We start from the raw sequence: 21,946 nt of genomic DNA on the forward strand, positions 1-21,946 counted from the left end.
TGGTCGGTGTACTCATAGCGGCATAATAGATTTTTTTGTTATGCTTGTTGTAAAGAAAATGTCTATAATGCATTGAAATTACAGTAAACTAAGATAATAAGATGGTTATCATAATTTTTCAAATCTTTATTAATAAGTAATTACAGAAAAAGTAAATGACATTTCTGTCATGGCTTCCGCATTTACGAGAATGTAACGCTACCAGCATTTACGAGAATGTAACGCTACACAGTTCTTATAGATAACTTTAATTAAATATGTCTATCATCATCCGCTGTCAAACGCCACAGGTAATAATTTATTTCTAAATAAACAGGATTGTACATCTCGTAAATGTGAATTGCGCTCCTTATGGGAAGGCTGTGCTTGACGCTTCCATGGGGCGCTCCTTTGGAACGGTGTACTCATAGCGGCATAATAGCGATTTTTTTGTTATGCTTGTTGTAAACAAAATGTCTATAATGCATTGAAATGACATTAAACTAAGATAATAAGATGGCTATCATAATTTTTCAAATCTTTTATAAGTAATTACAGAAAAAGTAAATTACATTTCTGTCATGGGTTCCGCATTTTGGCCTATTCATTTCAGTTGGCCCACGGTTCGGTATGAACCTCGGTTTTTGGGTCACGGTTCGTGTTTTTTTGTTAAATGCTACTATTTATTTACAAACTGTTACTTTATTTTGCTTATACTTATGGAACTTTAACATTTAGACACATTCCAGAATATGACTGGTAAATTGTATAATATAAATATATATAAACAAAAAACACTTTCAAATGTAAAAAAATTACATAAACACTTTCAAATGTGACGTGTTGTGGATTGGAACTACGGATCATAAGCTTTCAAATGATGTGTCATACATTGAAATTCGAAAAAATATGAAGTTAGAGTCATTTGAATGTTGTTAGACGTCAGGCACATATAGGGTTAACCTCTTTGTAATGAAACCGGAAGCAAACGCTGCTAACTAGCTAGCAGCTAGCGGCTAACAAAACACAGCGCTACGAACTATGAGAGCTGTACCCATATACCCATTATGCGCATTTTAAGCGCATATAGGACTCGCGTGAAGCATTTCTGCGACACGCGTTTCTGTTCACTGTTTTCATTCCCTCATCGCTTATACACATACGTTTGACTGCGCATGACAGTAGTTCAGCAGTCTTTTTAGTCGCACTGGTGCGATTGAATGTATTTCCAAGTCGCACAGAAATATATTCACTCGCAAATGCGACCAAAACAGTCGCACTGTCGAGCCCTGCAAGCGGACCAATCACAGTGCTTACGGTCTGCGTAGGTGTGTTGCGTAGTTAGATTTTTGGAGAGGTGCGCGTCAACCTACGGCGTAGGCTCCGGGCCTACGCAGGCTACGACGTAGGTTACGCCGTCGATTTTACGCAGAAGTATAAATTGGGCTTAAGACTGAACATTAAACAGGATAGTTCATCCCCAAAGTGGACTGACAGGCGCTCCCTAGAGACATTAAGAAATTATGATTTTGGGGGGTGAACTAACCCTTTAATGGGTGGGGGGGGCTTACCACGCTGGAGGGCTTGAGGCTGAGTTGGGACAGGGTCTCCGGGGGGAACTTGAAGTCTGCAGGTAGAGTGGTCTTCTTGTTGCCGGTGTTGAGGGCTGACTTGGTGTTAGTGGTAGCAGCCTGGGGGCACGCACACGCACACGCACACACACACACAAACAAACAGACATACAGACACTCGCGCACACACACAAACACACACACACACACACACACACACCACACACCACACACACACACACACAGACACACACACACACGAGTCGACACAGACACAGGGTTGTCAGTCACTTGAAATAGCGTCAAAATAGCATCGGGAAAAAGTGGCAATCACAGCACTTCTTTGTAACTATGACAACAGCTCAGAAAAAACTGGCCGGTGAACTCGAGGGGCGACCGACCGCGGGGCTTACTCTGGTACAGCGGAAGTGGGGCTCAAAGTTGACGTCGTCGTTGAAGTCTATCTCAAACACCTTCTTGGGCTTCCTCTTGCGAGTCTCCTTGTCAGGCGCGTGGTCCTCTGAGCAGAGAGAAAAACAGAGAGAGGGGGGGGAGGGTCAATGATCAATGATGTAGTTAAGGGAATGTCACAGACAACACAGTGTTAAAAACAACACATACACCCCCCTTCCACCCTCCCTCCCAACACACACACACAGAGCGGCTTCTTTCGTATGACAACAAACACTCACGTTTATGCTTGGGCTTAAACTGCCAGTAGCCGGGGCCGACCTTCTGAAACATCAAATTCAAGCACCTTTCAAGGACTTTCAAGACTCAATTCCCTCAAATTCAAGGACCCAACACGGCATAGTTTGAGACAGAACTAGATGAGAATTCATATAATAGGAACTATCCGCTCACAGACAACAATTAAAAAGAGAGGCTTGAATGTGTGAGCACTAGATGGTCTCTTGCCTTCTCTAACACAGCACAGCAAAACTATATATTGTGAAATATGTGTAAAGTTACTGTGTTAAGTTAAGCAATGTGACTTATCTATTATAATTACGTAAAAAAAATGTTGGGGTGGTCTGTGGTTGTTGTGTGGCTCTGACCTGATCGGGGTTCCAGCTGGTGAAGGAGAAGTCCTCCAGGGAAGGGCAGATGGACAGACTCTTCTTCAGGGCCCTCTGGAGACCACCTGTATCCAACACAGTCAACGGGGTTGATTTTGTTCTTTTTTTGTTCTTTCCTTCACATCCCTCTCTCCTCACCTCCCTTCTAAATGGTAAATGGACTGACTTATATAGCGCCTTATTCCAAAGCGCTTTACAACGGCCTCTCATTCACCCATTCACACAGACATTCACACACCAATGGCGGCAAGCTACCATGCAAGGCGCCGGCCCGCTCACTGGGAGCAATTTGGGGTTCAGTGTCTTGCCCAAGGACACTTCGACATGTGGCCAGCCGGGGCTCAAACCGCCGATCTGCCAACCTTGCGATCATTAGACGGCGGCTCTACCTCCTGCGCCACAGCCGCCCCTCCTTCTCAAAACTCACTGAGGTTCCTCCCTCTTCCTCCTCTAATGGGTTTGTGGAAGACTGACCTTCCTCCTCTAATGGGTTTGGAGAAGACTGACCTTCCTCCTCTAATGGGTTTGGAGAAGACTGACCTTCCTCCTCTAATGGGTTTGGAGAAGACTGACCTTCCTCCTCTAATGGGTTTGGAGAAGACTGACCTTCCTCCTCTAATGGGTTTGGAGAAGACTGACCTTCCTCCTCTAATGGGTTTGGAGAAGACTGACCTTCCTCCTCTAATGGGTTTTGAGAAGGGATGCCAGGGGGATATCAAGGGAAAGACTTTTTGGGCGATTCAGCCACGGATCGGTACATCCAGTTACTAGGCCCAAACCACCAGGGGGGGGGGGGGGCAGCACACAGCGAAGTGCACAGTGCAGTGACACCACAGTGCAGTAACACCACAGTGCAGTGACACCACAGTGCAGTAACACCACAGTGCAGTGACACCACAGTGCAGTGACACCACAGTGCAGTGACACCACAGTGCAGTGACACCACAGTGCAGTGACACCACAGTGCAGTGACACCACAGTGCAGTGACACCACAGTGCAGTGACACCACAGTGCAGTGACACGGTGGTGGAGTGTGTCTGGCACTGCTCCTTGTTTACCTGCGAAGGGCTGCGAAGGCGTCCGCTGCGGGGGAGGCGGGGACCAGGAGGGCCTGGCGTGCAGCAGGGTCATGTGGGAGGGGAAGAGCAGCTGGCAGCGGCTGTCCTCGCTGAACACCACGGGCAGGAAGACGCCCGCCATGCTGCTCACGTCGAAGGAGCACGCCATGCGCTGGAACATGGGGTCCACCTGGAGGGTGGGGGGGGAGGACAAGTCAGTCATCCTACTTGTGGTGACTGTTTCCTCCTTAGTCACCGCGACTGTTGAACTGTAAACTTTAGTTGACTCGTGATACCAACACCGACGACTTCTGTACGTTGCAATCATTTGTTTACTTTATTATAAAAACATGATACACTACAAAGTTTCGCGTGTGGCAACACGGTCAAAGACTGTGTGCTCACCAGTTCAATCAGTAACACCTGTAGCCTACCGGTGAGCTCACCTATATACCTGTGCACTCCTATGCCCTCGCCACTCAGTGGTCAACAGTAAACATGACATTCAGCACAGACATAATGGCTGCAACACTCCGGCTCCTATTTGTTCATTGGCTAGAGACATTAACAAATACAATTCAAACAACAAAGCCATTATGCAGCAACACCATACATACTGTAGCAAGAGGTTTTTCTTTAAAAAATCATAGTCCATAATCCAAAAAAACGACAGTTACTGTGCCGCTTGCAGAAGACACAGCTTGGTGATGGGCCTGACCAGAACGCTAGTCTTGGTCTTGACCCTCACAGAACGTACAAATCCACGCTTGTCCGCAAACGTGTCCTGTATTCGGCCCAACAGCCAAGAACTGCGAGGAGTGGTAGAGTCAGCTACCAAAACCACGTCTCCTGGAACAAGATTCCTCTTCTCTCTATTCCATTTGGAACGCTCCTGGAGTAAAGATAAATACTCCCGCATCCACCTTTTCCAGAACAAGTCTGAGATGTATTGCACCTGTTTCCAGCATCTCCTGCCATAGCAGTCTTCATCTTTAAACAATCCTGGTGGTAATACAGGCAGTCCTTTCATTGTCAACAGGTGACTGGGAGTAAGAGCTTCAAGATCATTTGGATCATCAGATACCTTTGTGATAGGCCTATCGTTTAAGATGGCCTCAACTTCACACAACACTGTGTGAAAGCTCTCGTCATCCAATGTCTGCTGCTGAAAAACGGAGGTAAGTATCTTCCTTATCATCCGGATAATTCGTTCCCACACACCTCCGTGGTGGGACGCAGCAGGTGGGTTGAAACTCCACTCGATTCCATCTTGCAGAAAAGCTCTCTGGATTTTGCTGTGGTTCAGAGAAGCCAGCGTCTCTCTCAACTCCCTCTCTGCTCCGATGAAATTCGTTCCATTATCCGATCTCATGTGCACAACTTGCCCACGCCGACAGATGAATCTTCGTAGAGCATTGATACACGAGTCTGTGTCCAATGAGTAGGCGCACTCCAGATGGGCTGCCCTGCTTGCCATGCACGTGAAAATGACCCCGTAGCGTTTCACTTTGCTGCGTCCTCTTTTCACTTCCACTGGTCCAAAATAGTCCACTCCCACATTTGTAAAAGGAGGAAGATCGGGAGAAATCCTCTCTTTCGGTAAATCGGCCATCTTCTGTTCACCTGGTTGTGCCCTTTGTCGCTTGCAGACTCCACAGTTTGAAATCACTTTCCTCGCTGCAGTATTGGCATTTGTAATCCAGTAATTTCTGCGCAACCTGGAGAGCATATGATTTCGTCCGGCATGACCCAGCTGGTTATGGATGTGCTTCAGAATCAAAGACGACACATGATGCTCCTTGGAGAGAATGACGGGATGTTTTGTGGTTTCAGGCATTGCCGCCTTGCCCAAACGCCCTCCGACTCTCAGCAACCCCTCTTGCAGCACAGGATCCAACTTGTAGATAGCACTGTCCCGTTTTACTCCAGAACTACCAGATGTCAATGCTTCAATTTCTTTGTGGAACGTTTCCTGCTGGCTGAAGTACATTATGGCTGTTTCCGCCTCCTGAAGATCCTTCACCGACAGACTTTGTCCACCAAGAGTACCTTTCAGCTGCTGCATTTCATCCTCCACTTGAACATGAGGATTCACTTGGGCCTTTTCCTGTAAAAGCCTTCTCCTCTGACTCAACTTTAGTAGAGTCCTTGTCACCTTCATGAACCATGCAACCGAGTTTCTTAGCTTCTTCCAGTCTGAAAAGTATGTCATTAGCTGGTGAGTGGCATTAGGGCTGTCGGCAACCACAACAGCGTTTACCATGAGATCCCTCTTTACCTCTGGGTCACCTTCAACAATGACTGAGTCTGATCTTTCACTTGGCCACTTCCCCTCTGACATTCTCAGAAACTCTGGTCCTTCAATCCATCTGTTTTGTGTCAAAAGATGTTCCACTCTCAGTCCTCTTGAGGCGTCATCTGCCGGATTTTGTGCCGTAGGGATATATCTCCACTGTGATATGTCAGATTCTTCCCTGATGGTGGACACTCGATTGGCAACAAATGTGTGGAACCTTTTATCCTCGTTTTTGATGTACTTGAGAACTGAGGTGCTGTCTGTCCAAAATACAGATTTTTCCAGTTCAAGGCCCAGTTCTGCTTGAAGCATTCGGTCAACTCTGACTGCGACAACAGCAGCTGTGAGCTCCATGCGAGGGATCGTCATTTGCTTCAGGGGCGCCACCCTTGCCTTGCCAAGGACGAAGGCGACGTGACTGCTCTCTCCATGTTGCATCCTGATGTAGCTGACAGTGCCATATCAATCCTGGCTGGCATCAGAAAAATGATGCAACTGAACACTTGTTGGTTGTCCAAAGCTTTTTGGCTTAAAACATCGACTGACTCTGAAGTCTGTCACCCTTTCAAGGTCAGTCAACCACTTTCTCCATTTCTTTTGTAGAACCTGAGGCACTGGATCATCCCACTGATACTTCATGCGACAAAGCTCCTGCAACATCATTTTTGGCACGAGTGTAAGTGGTGCTAAAAATCCCAAAGGATCATACACAGAGCTGACCATGGACAAGATTCCACGTCTTGTGTGCGGCTGCTCTTTGATGGCGAGCTTGAATGTGAATGTGTCCGTCTCAACACACCAGTGTAGGCCCAAAGCCCTCTCCAATGGCAACTTGTCTTGGTCAAGATCCAGGTCATGCACAGGTGCTGACCTGTGCTCCTTGGCAATGGCCTGCAACACTTTACGGCTATTGCTAGTCCATTTTGTCAGCTGGAATCCTCCTTCTTTGCATAGTGCCATTAGGTCCTCAACCATGTGCACAGTCTCCTCCTCCGTTGACAAGCTCTTAAGCAGATCGTCCACATAAAAGTTGTGTGTAAGGGTGTTAATCACTTCGGCAGGGAATTTGTGTTTGTTATCTTCCGCTGTCTTGTGAAGGGCGTAACACGCACAACTGGGTGAGGAGGCCGCACCAAAAAGGTGAACAGTCATACGGTTTCTGCACCGGAACCTCAACAAATCAGTATGTTCATCTGCAACCTTGACCTGGTGAAACATGGCTTTCACATCTGCCATGACTGCCACTGGTTCCAGTCTGAATCTGGTCAGCACTCCCACCAAAGAGCTGGTCAGATTGGGCCCTTGCACCAGCTGCTGATTTAGCGATGTTCCCCTGAACTCGGCCGCACAGTCAAAAACGACCCGCAGTGTTCCCTTCTTGGGGTGACGTACTCCATGATGGGGTATATACCACATTTTACCATCAGGCTGATTCAACTGATGTTGGGGTACTCTCTCCGCGTATCCTTTGCTGATAACATCCTCCATGAAAACGACATATTCACGATGGAAGGCTTGGTCCCGCAGAAACCTCTTCCGTAATCCACAGATTCTCTGTTTAGCCACACTGAGATTGTTTGGAAGCATAACAACATCTCTCTTGAAGGGGAGTTTCATCTTGTAATGTCCATCTTGCAACTGGACTGAGCTGGATACGACATCCATGAATCTCCTGTCTTCTCTGGACATCTCCTCTTGTTCACTTGAGGTCTTCTCGTTAAAATCTGTATTATACTGATTGACAAGCAGCTCCTCCAGCTTATCCACTGCAATTCTATTCACAACCACCGGAGAGCAGTCATTTTGCTCGATGCAGATTCCTTGGAGGGGTCCACTTATCACCCATCCCAGCAGGGTTTTAAAAGCGTACGGCCCCTCTCCAACACTGTTCACCACCTCCCAGGGTTCCATTAGCCTGGAGGCATTGGTGCCAATCAGCAATTCCACCTGGGCTTGGATGTGAGGGATGCCGATGCCATTCAAATATGACCACTTCGCCACTTCTTCATCTGAGATTATATTAGATGTTGACACAGGCATTTTCTCTTGGGTCAAAACTTCAGGAAGGCTGTAAAACTGTCCATCGTTACAGCCAGCAATCTCCAAACCTTGAAGAATAAAGCTAGAAACTTCCTGATCTGGCGCCATGATACGCAACTGAACCTTTACTCTCCTTCCAGTCATTTTCAACCTTGTCATCAAGCTTTCAGAGCAGAATGTTGAAGTGCTTCCTGGGTCCAAAAATGCATATGTTTGAATTATTATGTCACCTTTGGAGGACTTAACTTGCACTGGGAGGATTGAGAGAATGCCGTCACTGCTACCGGCTCCTGTATGTCCAGAAAAGGTAGAGACGTGTGTGCGGTCACTTGATTTTTCCTGTAGCCCATCTGTGTCAATTTCCTTTTCCTTGTTTATGTGGAGAACACTTGGATGTTTCTGACCACACACCTTGCAACTCATGCGCCTTTCACAGTGTTTGCTCATATGTCCAGTTTGCAAACAAGCAAAACAAACGCCTTTCTCCTTCAGGAAACGTATCTTCTGTGTGTGTGCTGTCTTTTCCAATTGTGGGCATTGCTCCAACCCATGCTCAAGGGAGCAACACAGACACAGATTTGATTTTGTAGTCTTGTACTGTACACTTTGTCTTTTGCTTCTGTCATTACTTGTAGACTCTGCAACATCACTCTGTTCAGTGTTTACAATAGTTGTAGCATAGGCATTTCCCTTGATCCTTGATGGTGATCTGTTCCTGTCACCAAATGGTTTCTTCTCTACAGGCTTAGTTGTTTTTTCATAGCTACTGTACTGTAAATCTCCAAAAATAGGTTCGGATGCAATTCTCACTTGGCGCTCAACAAAAAGAACAATATCTAAAAACCGAGCTCTGCGCTGATGGCGCTCCCAAAGCTCACACGCCCTTGTTCTCCATTTTTCTTTCAACTTGTAGGGGAGTTTCTGAATCACGGCTCGCATGTTAGCTGGCATGTCAAGTTCATTGATGTATTTCAATTCTTCCATTGCGTTACAGCACTCACGCAAAAGGAGTGAATACGCTTGCAGTCCTTTGACATCCTCAGCCTTCACCAATGGCCAGCCAAGCACCTTGTCCACATATGCAGCGGTAATTTTCAACTCATCCCCAAAATGCTCCTGCAGCAGTTCCATTGCTCTTTCATAACCTCTGTCGGGAGGCATAAGTTGACAACTGCGGACTAGCTCCTGAGGCTGCCCTCTTGTGTACTGCTATAGGAAGTACAAACAATCACCTTTGTTATTTACCACACAGTGTTGATATGCTCGGACGAAAGCTCTGTATGACAGAGGATCTCCATAAAACACTGGAATTTCTCTTATTGGAAGGGAATTCATGTTTTGCTGTTGCACCAAGAGCGCCGTTATTTGATTTTGTGATTGAAGTAGACTGTAAATTGTTACGTTTCTCTATAGGTTATGTATGTATACAATAGTGTCGGATCCAGGTGCGGTGTAAGTAAAGAATGAGACGGAGATAATAATAAAATAAAGACTCTCTTTACTGAGACGTATGGTTCGCAGGTACAAACATAAACTTATAGACGGTACAACAAAAGGGGAGCAGTAGGGCTCAGCACGTAGGTAATAATAACTAAGGCACTGCGGTCAATAATAAAGTGCACGAAAACTAAAGTTTGAGCAAAGGGCTCCAAAAGAGGTACAAGGTTGCAAACCAGCAAACAAAGTCAAAGTTCAAATTACGTTCCGGGTAACGGATACGTGAAGTGGTAATACATACACAGGATACTGAAGCATTCCAAACGGGGTAACACAAGTGATCGACTGACAAGGGAACAAGGAAATGGGACACACCTATATACACAGACAAACACTCACAGGTGACAACAATCATCAGATAATTAGTCCAGGGCTGGAGCACTGTCGCTCTTCGACCAGTAGGGGCGATGGGGAGTCCTCTTCGCTGACCCCCCTTGTAAGAGTAAATATTGCCGTCCTGGGTGTTAGGAGAAGGTACAACACCACGGTTAGCCTGACCGTGAGAAGATTGAACGGCATGTTCAGAATCCTGACTGTGTGAAATCTGCATGTGAGGAGATTTTATGACCTGTGCAGCATCCAGAATGTGGGAAGATTCCATGACCTGTCCAGAATCCATCATTTGGTTTGTTGTTCCATGTCTCTTTAACCTTGATGCCTTCTGGTTGGATTGTGAATGAGACTGTAGGCCTATATTTTGCTTTGGCTGCACATGCATGTTTTTCATAACAGTGCTTGGAAATGGATTGAATTCATTGGCCCCAGGATTGAGAGGTGTTTTCCTTTCCTTTGTCTTTGCACCTTTCTTTGTGTACGATTCTTTAATTGAACTCCCTCCATCAGATTTCATAAACACTGCTAGTTTAGCAGAGGACACTGCAATCTCGGTGTTAAGTTCAAGCTGTTCCTGTTTCCTCCGAAGCTGCTCAGCCTGCTCCTGCAATACATGTTTGTCACGCAAAGCAGCAGCGGGCGTTTCTAGTGCAGCTTTCTCGGCTGCAGCTTCAATGCATTTTAATGAGACTGTAGAAGATCGGCCACTCCTTGAGCTGCCACGGCTCTTCTGTGATCGTTTACTTGAAACCTGCATTCCCACATTAGAAACACTGTCATAAGGATGCACCTCATCTTCGTCGTCAATTTTGTAGTGATTGACAGCTCCATCAACATCATTATTGCTTTCCAACCATTTTGTAACTGCACCAGTCGATTCATTATCCATTTCACATTCCAACCATTTTGTAACCACATCTGTAAATTCATTGACACTCAACATTTTGGCTTTATACCACACTTCATGCTTGTCAGCTTCATCGGCTGGCAGCAAAGGTAATAGAGTTGTGTGTGCATTTTGTGCGTCATGGCACATCAGTTTAAACTTGTCAAACTCGCATTTCACTGGTTCTTTACAATCCTTGTTGCTGTTAGACATCAGTTTATTAATAGTCTCCTTTAGTTTGTTTGCTTTGTTCAAATGACATTTTCTTTTTGTTTGCAAAGTGTCTATTTTGTCTAGCAAGGCTTTTGTGGTGAGCTGCCTTTTGTGTTTTAAATCCTCTGGGCTCATTTCCACAGGGCTGGCAGTAGCCACACCCACCAGCTGTGCGTCATCACAATTTTTACTTTGCGCTGTAGCCATTGTATTCAGTCATTTGTTTACGCTTTGTTTTCAAACAAATTATCTCCAGCGACTTGGCTACTCACCACTCAACGGCAGATTTCAGCTGTAGCAATTCAATCACTCACCCAGAGCTCTGAAACGGGTGGATCTGAAATGGATAGCCTACTGAAGTCGAGTTGTCCACTGGTCCGCTCGGTTCCATTCAAACGGAGGTAAACACCCAACACCAATTAGTCCACTCGCCCAAATGAGCTAGTCTTTGACTTAAATGTGGTGACTGTTTCCTCCTTAGTCACCGCGACTGTTGAACTGTAAACTTTAGTTGACTCGTGATACCAACACCGACGACTTCTGTACGTTGCAATCATTTGTTTACTTTATTATAAAAACATGATACACTACAAAGTTTCGCGTGTGGCAACACGGTCAAAGACTGTGTGCTCACCAGTTCAATCAGTAACACCTGTAGCCTACCGGTGAGCTCACCTATATACCTGTGCACTCCTATGCCCTCGCCACTCAGTGGTCAACAGTAAACATGACATTCAGCACAGACATAATGGCTGCAACACTACTATATACATAGTATATACATCCAATCTATGGTATATACATCCAATCTATGGTATATACATCCAGTCTATGGTATATACATCCATGCTGATGATGTTCCATCATGGTACATCCACTGTGAATGTCCCGTTCTACCACGTCCCAAAGGTGTTCTCTTGGATTCAGATCTGGTGACTGGGAAGGCCACTGAAGAACACTGAACTCTTTTGTCATGTTCATGAAACCAGTTTGTGACGACTTTTGCCTTGTGACATGGTGCATTATGCTGGAACTATCCATTAGCCATTATTATTGTGGCCATTAAGGGATGCACATGGTCAGCAACGATACTGAAATAGGCTGTAACATTCAAGCCATGATTTATTTGTATTAACGGGCCAAAGTCTGGCAAGAAAACATTCCCCATACCATTACACCACATGGATGAATGAGAAGGTGTACAGGTCCCTAATAAAGTGTTCAATGAGTCACTGCACTGTTAGCTTGTAAGTAAGCATTTCATTGCATTGTTTACTGATTGTAGTTATTTCCCTCTATCAAGCAGACAGTTCCCTCTGTTCTCTGAGGAGCAGCCTGCTCCACCTCACCTCACACTTCCTCTCTGTCTCAGAGATGTTGATGTTGCTCAGGTTCTGCTCCACCGTCTTCTTCGGGGGCCTTTTCTTCTTCACCACCTGCCTGGCTGCCAGTTCTCCCTCTGAGCCCCCCTTGTCCCTGTCTCCGTCACCCCCTGGACCATGAGCCACACAAACCGCAACAAGGAAAGGGGAAGGATGGATCAGAAGATGATTCTTTTTAAATTCATAATCATAATAATAATAATAATGTCAGTGTTTCCCCTACAATTGCCTTGGGAGGGCAGGCTGCCCCCCCAACGGAACCTCCTGCCTCCCAAGAAAGAGGATTTATTACAGCATCTGACAAGCAGGCTAAAATATCCGCTTTTTTAAACGCACCCAACCCGAATCTGGCGACAGTGGCAAGCCCATGGGCTCGTTGGTAACGTTAGTCCGCCGTAGTCTCGCATAGCCAGACCTATCTAAACACTTCGCATAACCAGACCTATTGATTGATTGATTGAAAACTTTATTAGAAGATTTGCAGAAGTAGGTACATGAAAGTACATATTACATACAAGGTCAACTAACAGGATAAAAACCCAAGAAAGCCACTGGCTTATTTCAATTGGGGTCCTTGATTCTCAATTCATCGTTACATGTAAGACAGACAAAAAAAAACTAGTACTATCTACAAGATAATACAGACAAATAACTAGTACTATCTACAAGATAAACATACATCCATCATGGGAAGAACAATACAACAAAACATAAGGTATGTACAGCGGGTAGGACAGGTGGGGACATACACCACAGGTGGGGGCGGGGGACAAAACACAAAGTATGTACAGTGGGTAGTTCGGGTCTTTTAATCAGATTTTTGATTTAGAGGGTCCAGTTACGGATTGCAGCCTCCTGTAAATGTTTTTTGAGAGTGGTTTTGAAGGTGGGCAGTGTTTTGCACTCCTTTAAGATTATAGGAAGGGCGTTCCACATTTTTACTGCATAGTTTGCAAACGAGTTTAACCCCTTGTTTGTGGTGCAACGCGGTTGAACGTGGTTCGTGGAGCTTCCTCTGGTATTGTATGTGTGGACGTTGTTCACTTTTTGGAAGTATGTTGACAGGTACTTGGGTGTCTTTGTGGTGTAGCGTATCTTGAAGACCAGGCCCAGTGCAAGCTGCTGCACTCTGTCAACTACTCGTAGCCAATCAAGGCTCAAAAAATGAGCAGCGGTTAGATGTGTCCTAGGGTTGAGGCCTAGCAGAAGCCTAACCAGTTTATTTTGGGCTGTCTGGAGTCTTGTTTTATGGGCCTTTGTGGTTCTATAGTACCATGATGTTACGGCATAGTCGACACTCCACACTCCACACTCCACACTTCGCTTCGCGCTGTGCCATCGCTGGAGAATAATACAAGGTTTTGCGCGAGTGTGTGCGCGTGACGAGAGAGTTTTTGCAGGGTGAGATGTCTGCAGATGGAAAATAAGCAAGTTAAAACGTTAGCAAATATAATTGCTGAGTGTTCTGACAGAGAAAGTTGGTTAAAATTGGTCGTTATTATTGTGACTAGAAAGTGTCTGACTATAGTTTCATGGTGTAAATAGTAGGGATGTCCCGATCCCATTTTTTCACTACCGATACCGATACCGATACCTGGGCTTCAGGTATCTGCGATACCGATATCAATCCGATATTTGTATTTATTGTTTTACTCCTGAATAATAACAAATACTTCCCCAGTATAGTCCACAACAACAGTTGGCTATTAAAGACTGCCAGCCTTTATTCAAGCAACAAAAACAGTACTCTGCAGTACTCAGTGACCAACTGGTTTAAAGTTAAAACAATTTAAACTGCAGCATTCAGCATTGTAGAAGAAAAAAAAAGAGTTACTGTCTGATTTCTAGTTTTAGTGCCTTCATGTTTTTATTCTATTTATCTTCTCTTACAAATGGCAAATCAATTATAGGACCCTTTTTAAAAGTGTAGCCTAGTGACGCTGCTGGTGAGACCAGAAACCAGTCGCAGAATCAAAGGGGTGTATGTAAAACAATATCTGGTTTTCGTTTTTTTCATAATTTTCATAATTTCATAATTTCAAGAAATGAGTGGTGCTGGATATTAATTGCCGGGGCGGGTGGGGGGGCTCAGGGAAGAGGTAGTGGTTCTGTACCATAATTACCCAGTTCAAGTGAAAATCCATTTTCCTTTTCAAACATCGTCCTAAACCACAAATTCTAATTAATTGATAAAAGCATCAATTCATGGCCCACCTCCTACCTTCAGCAGGCTTAGTCTCAGCACCCAGACCTCCCAGTACTCTGTAGGACTCCTACCTTCAGCAGGCTTAGTCTCAGCACCCAGACCTCCCAGCACTCTGTAGGCGTCGGCGTGGACAGCATCCACTCTGACGGCGTAAATCTTTGTACTGGCGTCCAGCGTCCCAGCAGCCACCTGGGCAGCCACAAACAAGAGGCACTTTAAACAGACGGTCACCGAGGGTGGAATCCACTCCTCCGCACGTGGGCTAATTAAATCACATTTCCCATTGATGTCGGAGTTCCGCATGTGGACGTCAAGTTGAGACAGCGAGCAGTGACGTAACCCGGTAGTGAACATGTCTTAGTTTTAGGAAAATGTAATTCCTTTCTGCATTCATTTTTCATCCTGCTCTCAGTAGCAAAGGCATCTCGGTCTTGAAGTATTGTGTGATGGGGAGATTTCAAGAGAGGCACACAGATGGAATAATTAATGTATAAAACCATACCTTGAAGTTTGTGGCCTCAGAATCCTTCTGCTTGAGGATGTCAGCCATGTAATCAATCAGGTGGAGACCAAAGGCGTTCTTGGTTGTAATATTCTGAGAAAACAGGGGAAGGAATATAAGGCTTGTCTTGTCTTGACATTTACTTCAGTCTTTCCCATTCTTCAGAATGTCAGTTAGTTACAAGGTATACGCATGAATGACTACATACATTTTCCGTGGACAGCTTGATGCAGGTGGAGTAATGCTCTGAGATCTGTGCGTTTGACAGCTTGGGCACAGCAGCGGGGGTCCCTGTGGTGCTGAATACAAACAAAAGGAATGTCTTATAAAAAGGTCTGAATCAATATCACACCTGTCAAGATGCAGTAGAGGGGATTACTTGTGCTGAGGGGTGGGCTACAGATATCCCCTACCTATGAGAGGCAGACTCCTTAAACTGCGATTCAGGCGCACTTTGTAGGTCAATGACCCGGGATTGACGCCTCTGCCGCCGCTCCAGCTCATCGTCGTTGCCAGGAAAAGACGCCAGTAGCGGGGTGCTGGTGGTCGGAGAGGCGCCCATGTGCTTCAGGGACGGCAAGGCCCACTGACGTACCCGGGAGACGGGCGTTGACAATGCGCTCATCTTGACTGCCTGGAAAAGCACAGTTGTAATTGACCTTTCTCCAGCAGACTAGAACGTTATAGCCTACATGTTGTTTACCTACCAGGATAGCCAGGCTGTTGTTGTTGACTAAAACTGTGTTGTTGTTATTATTATTAGGCCAAGGCATTAACAGCTAGATACCAAACTTGAAACAACCCTTATCACAGCTCTCATAACTGACAGATGTCTACATTGATCACAGTGACGTCAGCTAGTCTCCTGCACACTTGCCAGCTAAAGAGCTAACCGGAGGCACTTTATTATTTTACTTAAAGTAGATATACTATCTTTCTTATTCTGCTAGAGTTGGGCTTCATGGTAATACCATAATGGCATATTTACAGTACATGGACAGTTGATTGAAGCATTGGAAATGTCTGTTTTTTATAGTTGGACATACGATTTTTTTTCAGGTGAGAGAGTAAAGTCAAAATGACATTATCTGACTGCATTGCCCACAGCAATCCAATATTCAATTATAATTATGTTATAAATTGATATGGATCAATTTATGCCTCTTATTAGATTATAAATACTCTGGCTGTTTTGTTTACCTTTTGGTTGACAGCAAAAGGGAGAGAGGATGATAGAGAGGGAGAGAAGGAGAGAGAGCAGGATGGTGTCGGCACACCAGAGAGAGAGAGAGAGAGAGAGAGAGAGAGAGAGAGAGAGAGAGACAGCAAGAACCAGGTGAGAAAGTGGACAGGTAGTCAAGACCACATAAGTAAGCAGCCTTAATGGCCCATAGGGAAGGAGCCTATCTCCTGTTTCCGTAGCGTGAGGCGGCTTAATGTACAAGTTAGTACACCCCCTGGACATGACGCTGGTATGTCGCAGGGTCTTACCCCCTGGGGGGGGGGGTCCATGCCACGGTCCATGCCACCCCCCCAAGGCAGCAAAGCTAGGGGAAACACTGATATTCTCATGCTAAAATCGACTGTAAATCCAGATTTTAAAGTTGATATTCTTCCCCGTGGTCCGTGGAGCATGCCCCCATAACCTGTGCCCCACCCAAAATGTTTAGCACCAGCCGCCACTGGTGAGCTGGCCTAATTCGTCGGTCTCTTTTGGTGACAGTCTAGTAGTAGGTTAGTTACGACGTTAGTCGGTCTGCCGCTTGCCGGCCGCCCAGGTGTCGCTGCCGCCATCTACCAGACTTCTACAGCGCAAGCCTGACATCGTGTGGTGGTTTTCACATGACACATTGGCCAACTAAAGTACCTGAATGTTCCATTCGTTCATTTAATATTGCATGTTTTATTGTATTCAACTTTATCTACCGTCAGTTTTCTATGCAGAGATATTGTCAACATCCTGTTTATGCTGAATGAGCCATACAATCTCTATGAAATTAGACATGCTTTTAAATAGGTGATGTTTTAACACAGGCCAAAAAAGGGAGAGTGGAGGGGAGAGAATGAGAGAGAGCAGGATGGTACCGCCCGGTGGCACTCACACCAATCATCATGAAGTGCTTCGAGAAACTAGTCCGGGCCCACATACTCACACGCCTCCCGCCCAACCTGGATCCATACCAGTTCGCCTACAGAGCCCACAGGTCCACAGAGGACGCCATAGCGACGACTCTCCACGCCACTCTATCCCACCTGGAGAGGGGAAACAGCTACGCGAGACTGCTCTTCGTGGACTTCAGCTCCGCCTTTAACACCATCCTTCCAGACAGGCTAGTGACCAAACTACTAGACCTGGGTCTATCACACTCTATATGTGCGTGGATCAAGGACTTCCTGACCGACCGACCCCAGAGGGTGCGGGTGGGCCCCCACACCTCCACAGCCCTCAGCCTCAGCACTGGGTCACCCCAGGGCTGCGTGCTAAGCCCCATCCTCTACAACCTCTACACCCACGACTTCACCCCCATCCACCCCAGCAACTACATCGTAAAGTTTGCAGACGACACCACCGTGGTGGGATGTATCTCGGGGGGGGACGAGGCGGCGTACAGGGATGAGGTAGAGCAATTGAGCAAGCTGTGCAAGGTAAACAACCTGCTGCTAAACAAGTCAAAGACCCAGGAATTGATCGTAGACTACAGGAGGAAAAAGTCCGAGATCCTGCCCCTGCTCATCGACGGAGAGAGCGTGGAGATAGTCTCAAACCTCCGATTCCTGGGACACAACATGCGGGATGACCTGGCCTGGAAGGACAACACTAAAGGCACCATCAAGAGGGCACAACAGCGGCTATACACCCTGAGATGCCTCAAGAAACAACACAGCAAGCAGGAGATGCTGGTGGCCTTCTACCACGGCGCAGTGGAGAGTATCCTCACCTTCGGTCAATCTCCAACTGGTACCACAGCTGCACGGCAGCGGAGAGAAGCGATCTACAGAGAGTCGTGAGAACAGCACAGAGGATCACCGGCGCCACCCTCCCCTCTCTGGAGGAGCTGTACAAAACACGCTGTCTCAGGAGGGCCTCCAAGATCTCCAAGGACCCGACCCACCCTGGGCACGAACACTTTGTCAAGCTGCCCTCGAACAGGAGGTACAGGACCCCGGCCGCTAAGACAAACAGACTGAAGGACAGCTTCTACCACAGGGCCGTCAAGGCCCTGAACACAGAAAAGGCCTAAGTTCTGGGCCCAGGACAGTCCGGACGGATTGTATGGCAGCTAGTGCTGAGGCACAAACATGTACATTTTCAAGCCTGCAAACTGTGACACTTTAAAAAAATGTGAAAAAATACTTTCTTGTGAAATATGACAACCCTAGTTGACTATCTGTGCAGTATAGTACAGTGGATTGTGTACATAGCCTCTATTGATGTAAACCAGCTCCTTACCTTCTTGTGATTTTATGCATCTATGCTTTTTCCAAAATGTGTTTCTTTTTCCTTTCCTAAACACCAGGGGAGCCTCCCCTCCTAAATTTCGTTGTTTGGTACCTGTACTGTAACAATGACAAATAAAGTCTATCTATCTATCTATCTATGGTGTCGGCACACCAGAGAGACAACAAGAACCAGGTGAGAAAGTGGACATGTAGTCAAGACCACATAAGTAAGTAGCGCTCTGAGAGGAGAGAAGTGCTCGAGCGCTTCCCGCTTTGCGGGTCTGTGTGGCTACAGGCTGTTAGCTCGAGCTGTTCTAAACTAATGGTGTTCTCAGTAGAGAGCCTCGCTATACAAGTTAATCAGAATCAGAATCAGAATCAGAATCAGAATCAGAATCAGAATCAGAATCAGAATCAGAATCAGAAGACTTTTATTGCCATGACATGTAAACATGTTAGGAATTTGGTTTGGTACCATGGAGCACGGTTTACAGCAGGACAGGTGCAAGACAGGACAAGACAGTGCAAACCAACATCAAAGTGCAAGAGTCATAATTAATATAAATATAAAGTGCAGAGATCAAGTGTTCAAGTGTTCATATCCAGACAGTCCAAAGCCCTCAGGGTGGGGATGGAAGGAGGGTAGATAGATAGGGGTCAGGTCAGGGGGGGGGGGGGGGGGGCAGCGGCATTTAGGAGCCGGATGGCTGTGGGGAAAAAGCTGTTTGTATGTCGGGCCTTCACAGTATTTAGGGACCGCACCCTCCTGCCTGAGGGGAGCGGGGCGAAGAGACCGTGTCCTGGGTGTGCGGGGTCAGCCATGATCTTCCTGGCCCTCCCCAAAGCCCTACTTTTAAACAGGGCCTCAAGGGGGGGCAAAGGGCAGCCAATCACCCTCTCCGCCGAGCGTATCACCCGCTGCAGCTTGGCCTTGTCCTTGGCCGCTGCAGCGGGGAACCAGATGATGATGGCGGAGGTGATGATGGACTCAATGATGGCCGTGTAGAAGTTCACCAGCGTGGTCTTAGGAAGGTGGAATTTCCTGAGCTGCCTCAGGAAAAACAGTCTCTTCTGGGCCTTTTTTGTGAGGGCGTCGATGTGGGGCCCCCACTTCAAGTCCCGAGAGACTGTCACCCCAAGGAAGCGGCATGACTCCACTGTGGTGACTGGAGTGCCTCCCAGTATGATTGGAGAGGGAGGGGGTGGGTTCCTCCTGAAGTCCACTATCAGCTCCACTGTCTTAAGAGCATTTAGCTCTGGTTGTTCCGGGTGCACCAGGAGACCACCAAGTCAATCTCGCTCCTGTAAGCAGATTCATCCCCCCTGGAGATGAGCCCTACCAGGGTGGTATCGTCCGCGAACTTGAGGAGCTTGACCGACTGGTGGCTGGAGGTACAGCAGTTGGTGTAGAGGGAAAACAGGAGGGGAGACAGGACGCAGCCCTGCGGGGAACCGGTGCTGATGGTCCTCAGCTCAGAGATGGACTTCCCGAGCTTCACCCGCTGGGTCCTGTTGGACAGAATCTGAATTAAATGATCATTCATACATTACCTATCAGCTATATTAAATGATCATTCATACATTACCTATCAGCGATGTCTGACTCCGAAAACATGTCAATGAAATATTCGTGAAGGACAAAAGTATCCCCGTGTATTTCTGTGACGTCGACTATTGACTGCCTAATTTATATTAAACGGTTATTATTAATATGACATGGTTATTATTGATATGACATGGTTATTATTTATATGACATGGTTATTATTTATGACTATTGTTTAGCGAGGTGCCTGTCTTGTATCTCGTAGACGTGCAGAGTTCAGAATAGCTAGCTCGGACATCGCTGAGGTAAAGATGTGAAATGAAAATGAATGAAACTCACCTTCGCTGTCTTCGGTGTGGTGGCGCTATCAGCCATGGTTGTTTTAATGAAAGAGTTGGGGGAAAATCGTCTTTAATTTTATAATTCCTTACTTTCGCCTCAGCTGAACCTGTCGTGTACCGCTGCTGCGAGGCTTGAGAGGAGAGAGAAGAGACTGATGGGAACCAGCTACAACCAGCTATATTTATACCATCTGGTTCAAGGCTCGCGACTGTAGAGTGGAGTAAGTATTTGTGACATTTCATTGGACAACGTAAGGCAAGAAACATATGTTAGTATTTTCTAATTGGAGGAACTGTTGTCAAGCCTGCTAAATTGTCCCGCCTCTCAAACTAGTTATGGTACCGAGCTGTCAGTCAGAAGATGCTGTTGACGTCGGGTTACGTTCGTAAATTCGCTCTGAGATCGCCGGAGCGCACACTGGGTTCAACATCATAAAGGGACCAAGTCATTTGATTGGATAGAATAGATAGATAGATAGATAGATCCAAAATCGTTAAATAAAACGATTATTTTTGGCCCAGTACACAAACACTGATGCATTGTTAACCATCATCATTACCCCAATGTTAAGCCTGAATAACCCTTTTTCGCTTTAATGCAAACATAGTTACACTAGCTATCAGGCAAGCCACCATGGTCACTCCTGTGACTGATATGACAATGGCAGTAATATTCACACCTACACCCTGGCTACCACCCTGGCTACCAGGTGAAGGAGGCACAGGTGCTTTGGGGACAAACTTGGTCACTCGGGCAATGTTAGATGTTTCGGAAGGTGCCTCACTTGCGTCGATTGCTATAGCTGCAAAGAAGAGAGTGGTGTCGTTCTCCATAGCGCTGTCAGGTAGAGTGAAAGTGGGCCGGCATTGTAAATAAGAATTTTGTTCTTAATTGTCTCGCCTGGTAAAATAAAGGTAAAAAATTATAAAGAAAGAGAAGCTTTCCGGGGAGCCTGCTGTCTGTGGTGGAACGGTGCATGTGTCGATCAGATGAGTGTGATTGAAGTTGGATCTGAGCAGCTCAATGTCTTCACTGTAGCGGATCTCATAGGCTTTAGCTAACAAAATAGAAATGTTCAAATAAATGACAGGAAGCTTACAATATTGTGACAGACAGTACGATGATGATGGGTCAAGGATTGGTTCAGTACTGAGTGGATGTATATTATGGAAGGCTCTACATGACTCTAATTCAGGGGTCTCACCGTCTCAAACCCATACCCAAGTCTTACCATCCTCATGAGGGGATATTTCAGGTATTGTAAAACTTTGATAAAGGGTAGCTACTGCTGTACATGTCTCATTGAATAGTGATGTTTTAAAATATAGCATTAGTTAAAGATTGCAACAACCTCCAGCTGGCTTTTCCATGATAATTGAAATTGCCAGTTCTGGTTTAGGTAGTTTGTGGTTACTACTATTATTTAAGCCTGACCTGTATCATGGTAGGTCATGCACAGGGGTGTAAGAACATTCCCAATAGGGCCTGATTAATATCAGATTAGAGACTACAAAAATGGCGTTTGTTTAGGTGCAGTTAAACATGTGTCAGCACGGCTGTAGCAGGAGAGGGTTG

General features: G+C 46.1%; 1 protein-coding gene across 1 annotated transcript in view; it reads right to left on the minus strand.

Annotated features, from left to right (window-relative positions):
• LOC308150434 (condensin complex subunit 2-like) overlaps window positions 1-15,668 on the minus strand; it is a gene marked incomplete at both ends in the record, with an annotated part of 18,251 nt that extends 2,583 nt beyond the window's left edge. The window contains 10 exons of the mRNA XM_080523266.1: window positions 1,551-1,670; window positions 1,964-2,070; window positions 2,243-2,285; window positions 2,609-2,694; window positions 3,689-3,878; window positions 12,303-12,445; window positions 14,613-14,730; window positions 15,044-15,136; window positions 15,252-15,342; window positions 15,457-15,668. Of these exons, the coding sequence (XP_080379392.1) occupies window positions 1,551-1,670; window positions 1,964-2,070; window positions 2,243-2,285; window positions 2,609-2,694; window positions 3,689-3,878; window positions 12,303-12,445; window positions 14,613-14,730; window positions 15,044-15,136; window positions 15,252-15,342; window positions 15,457-15,668 (1,203 nt within the window). The remainder of the gene's footprint in view (window positions 1-1,550; window positions 1,671-1,963; window positions 2,071-2,242; window positions 2,286-2,608; window positions 2,695-3,688; window positions 3,879-12,302; window positions 12,446-14,612; window positions 14,731-15,043; window positions 15,137-15,251; window positions 15,343-15,456) is intronic.
• Between the last annotated feature and the right edge of the window lie 6,278 nt (window positions 15,669-21,946).

The sequence above is a fragment of the Nansenia antarctica genome, assembly GCF_963989245.1.
Source record: "Nansenia antarctica genome assembly, chromosome: 2".
Classification (NCBI taxonomy): domain Eukaryota; kingdom Metazoa; phylum Chordata; class Actinopteri; order Argentiniformes; family Microstomatidae; genus Nansenia; species Nansenia antarctica.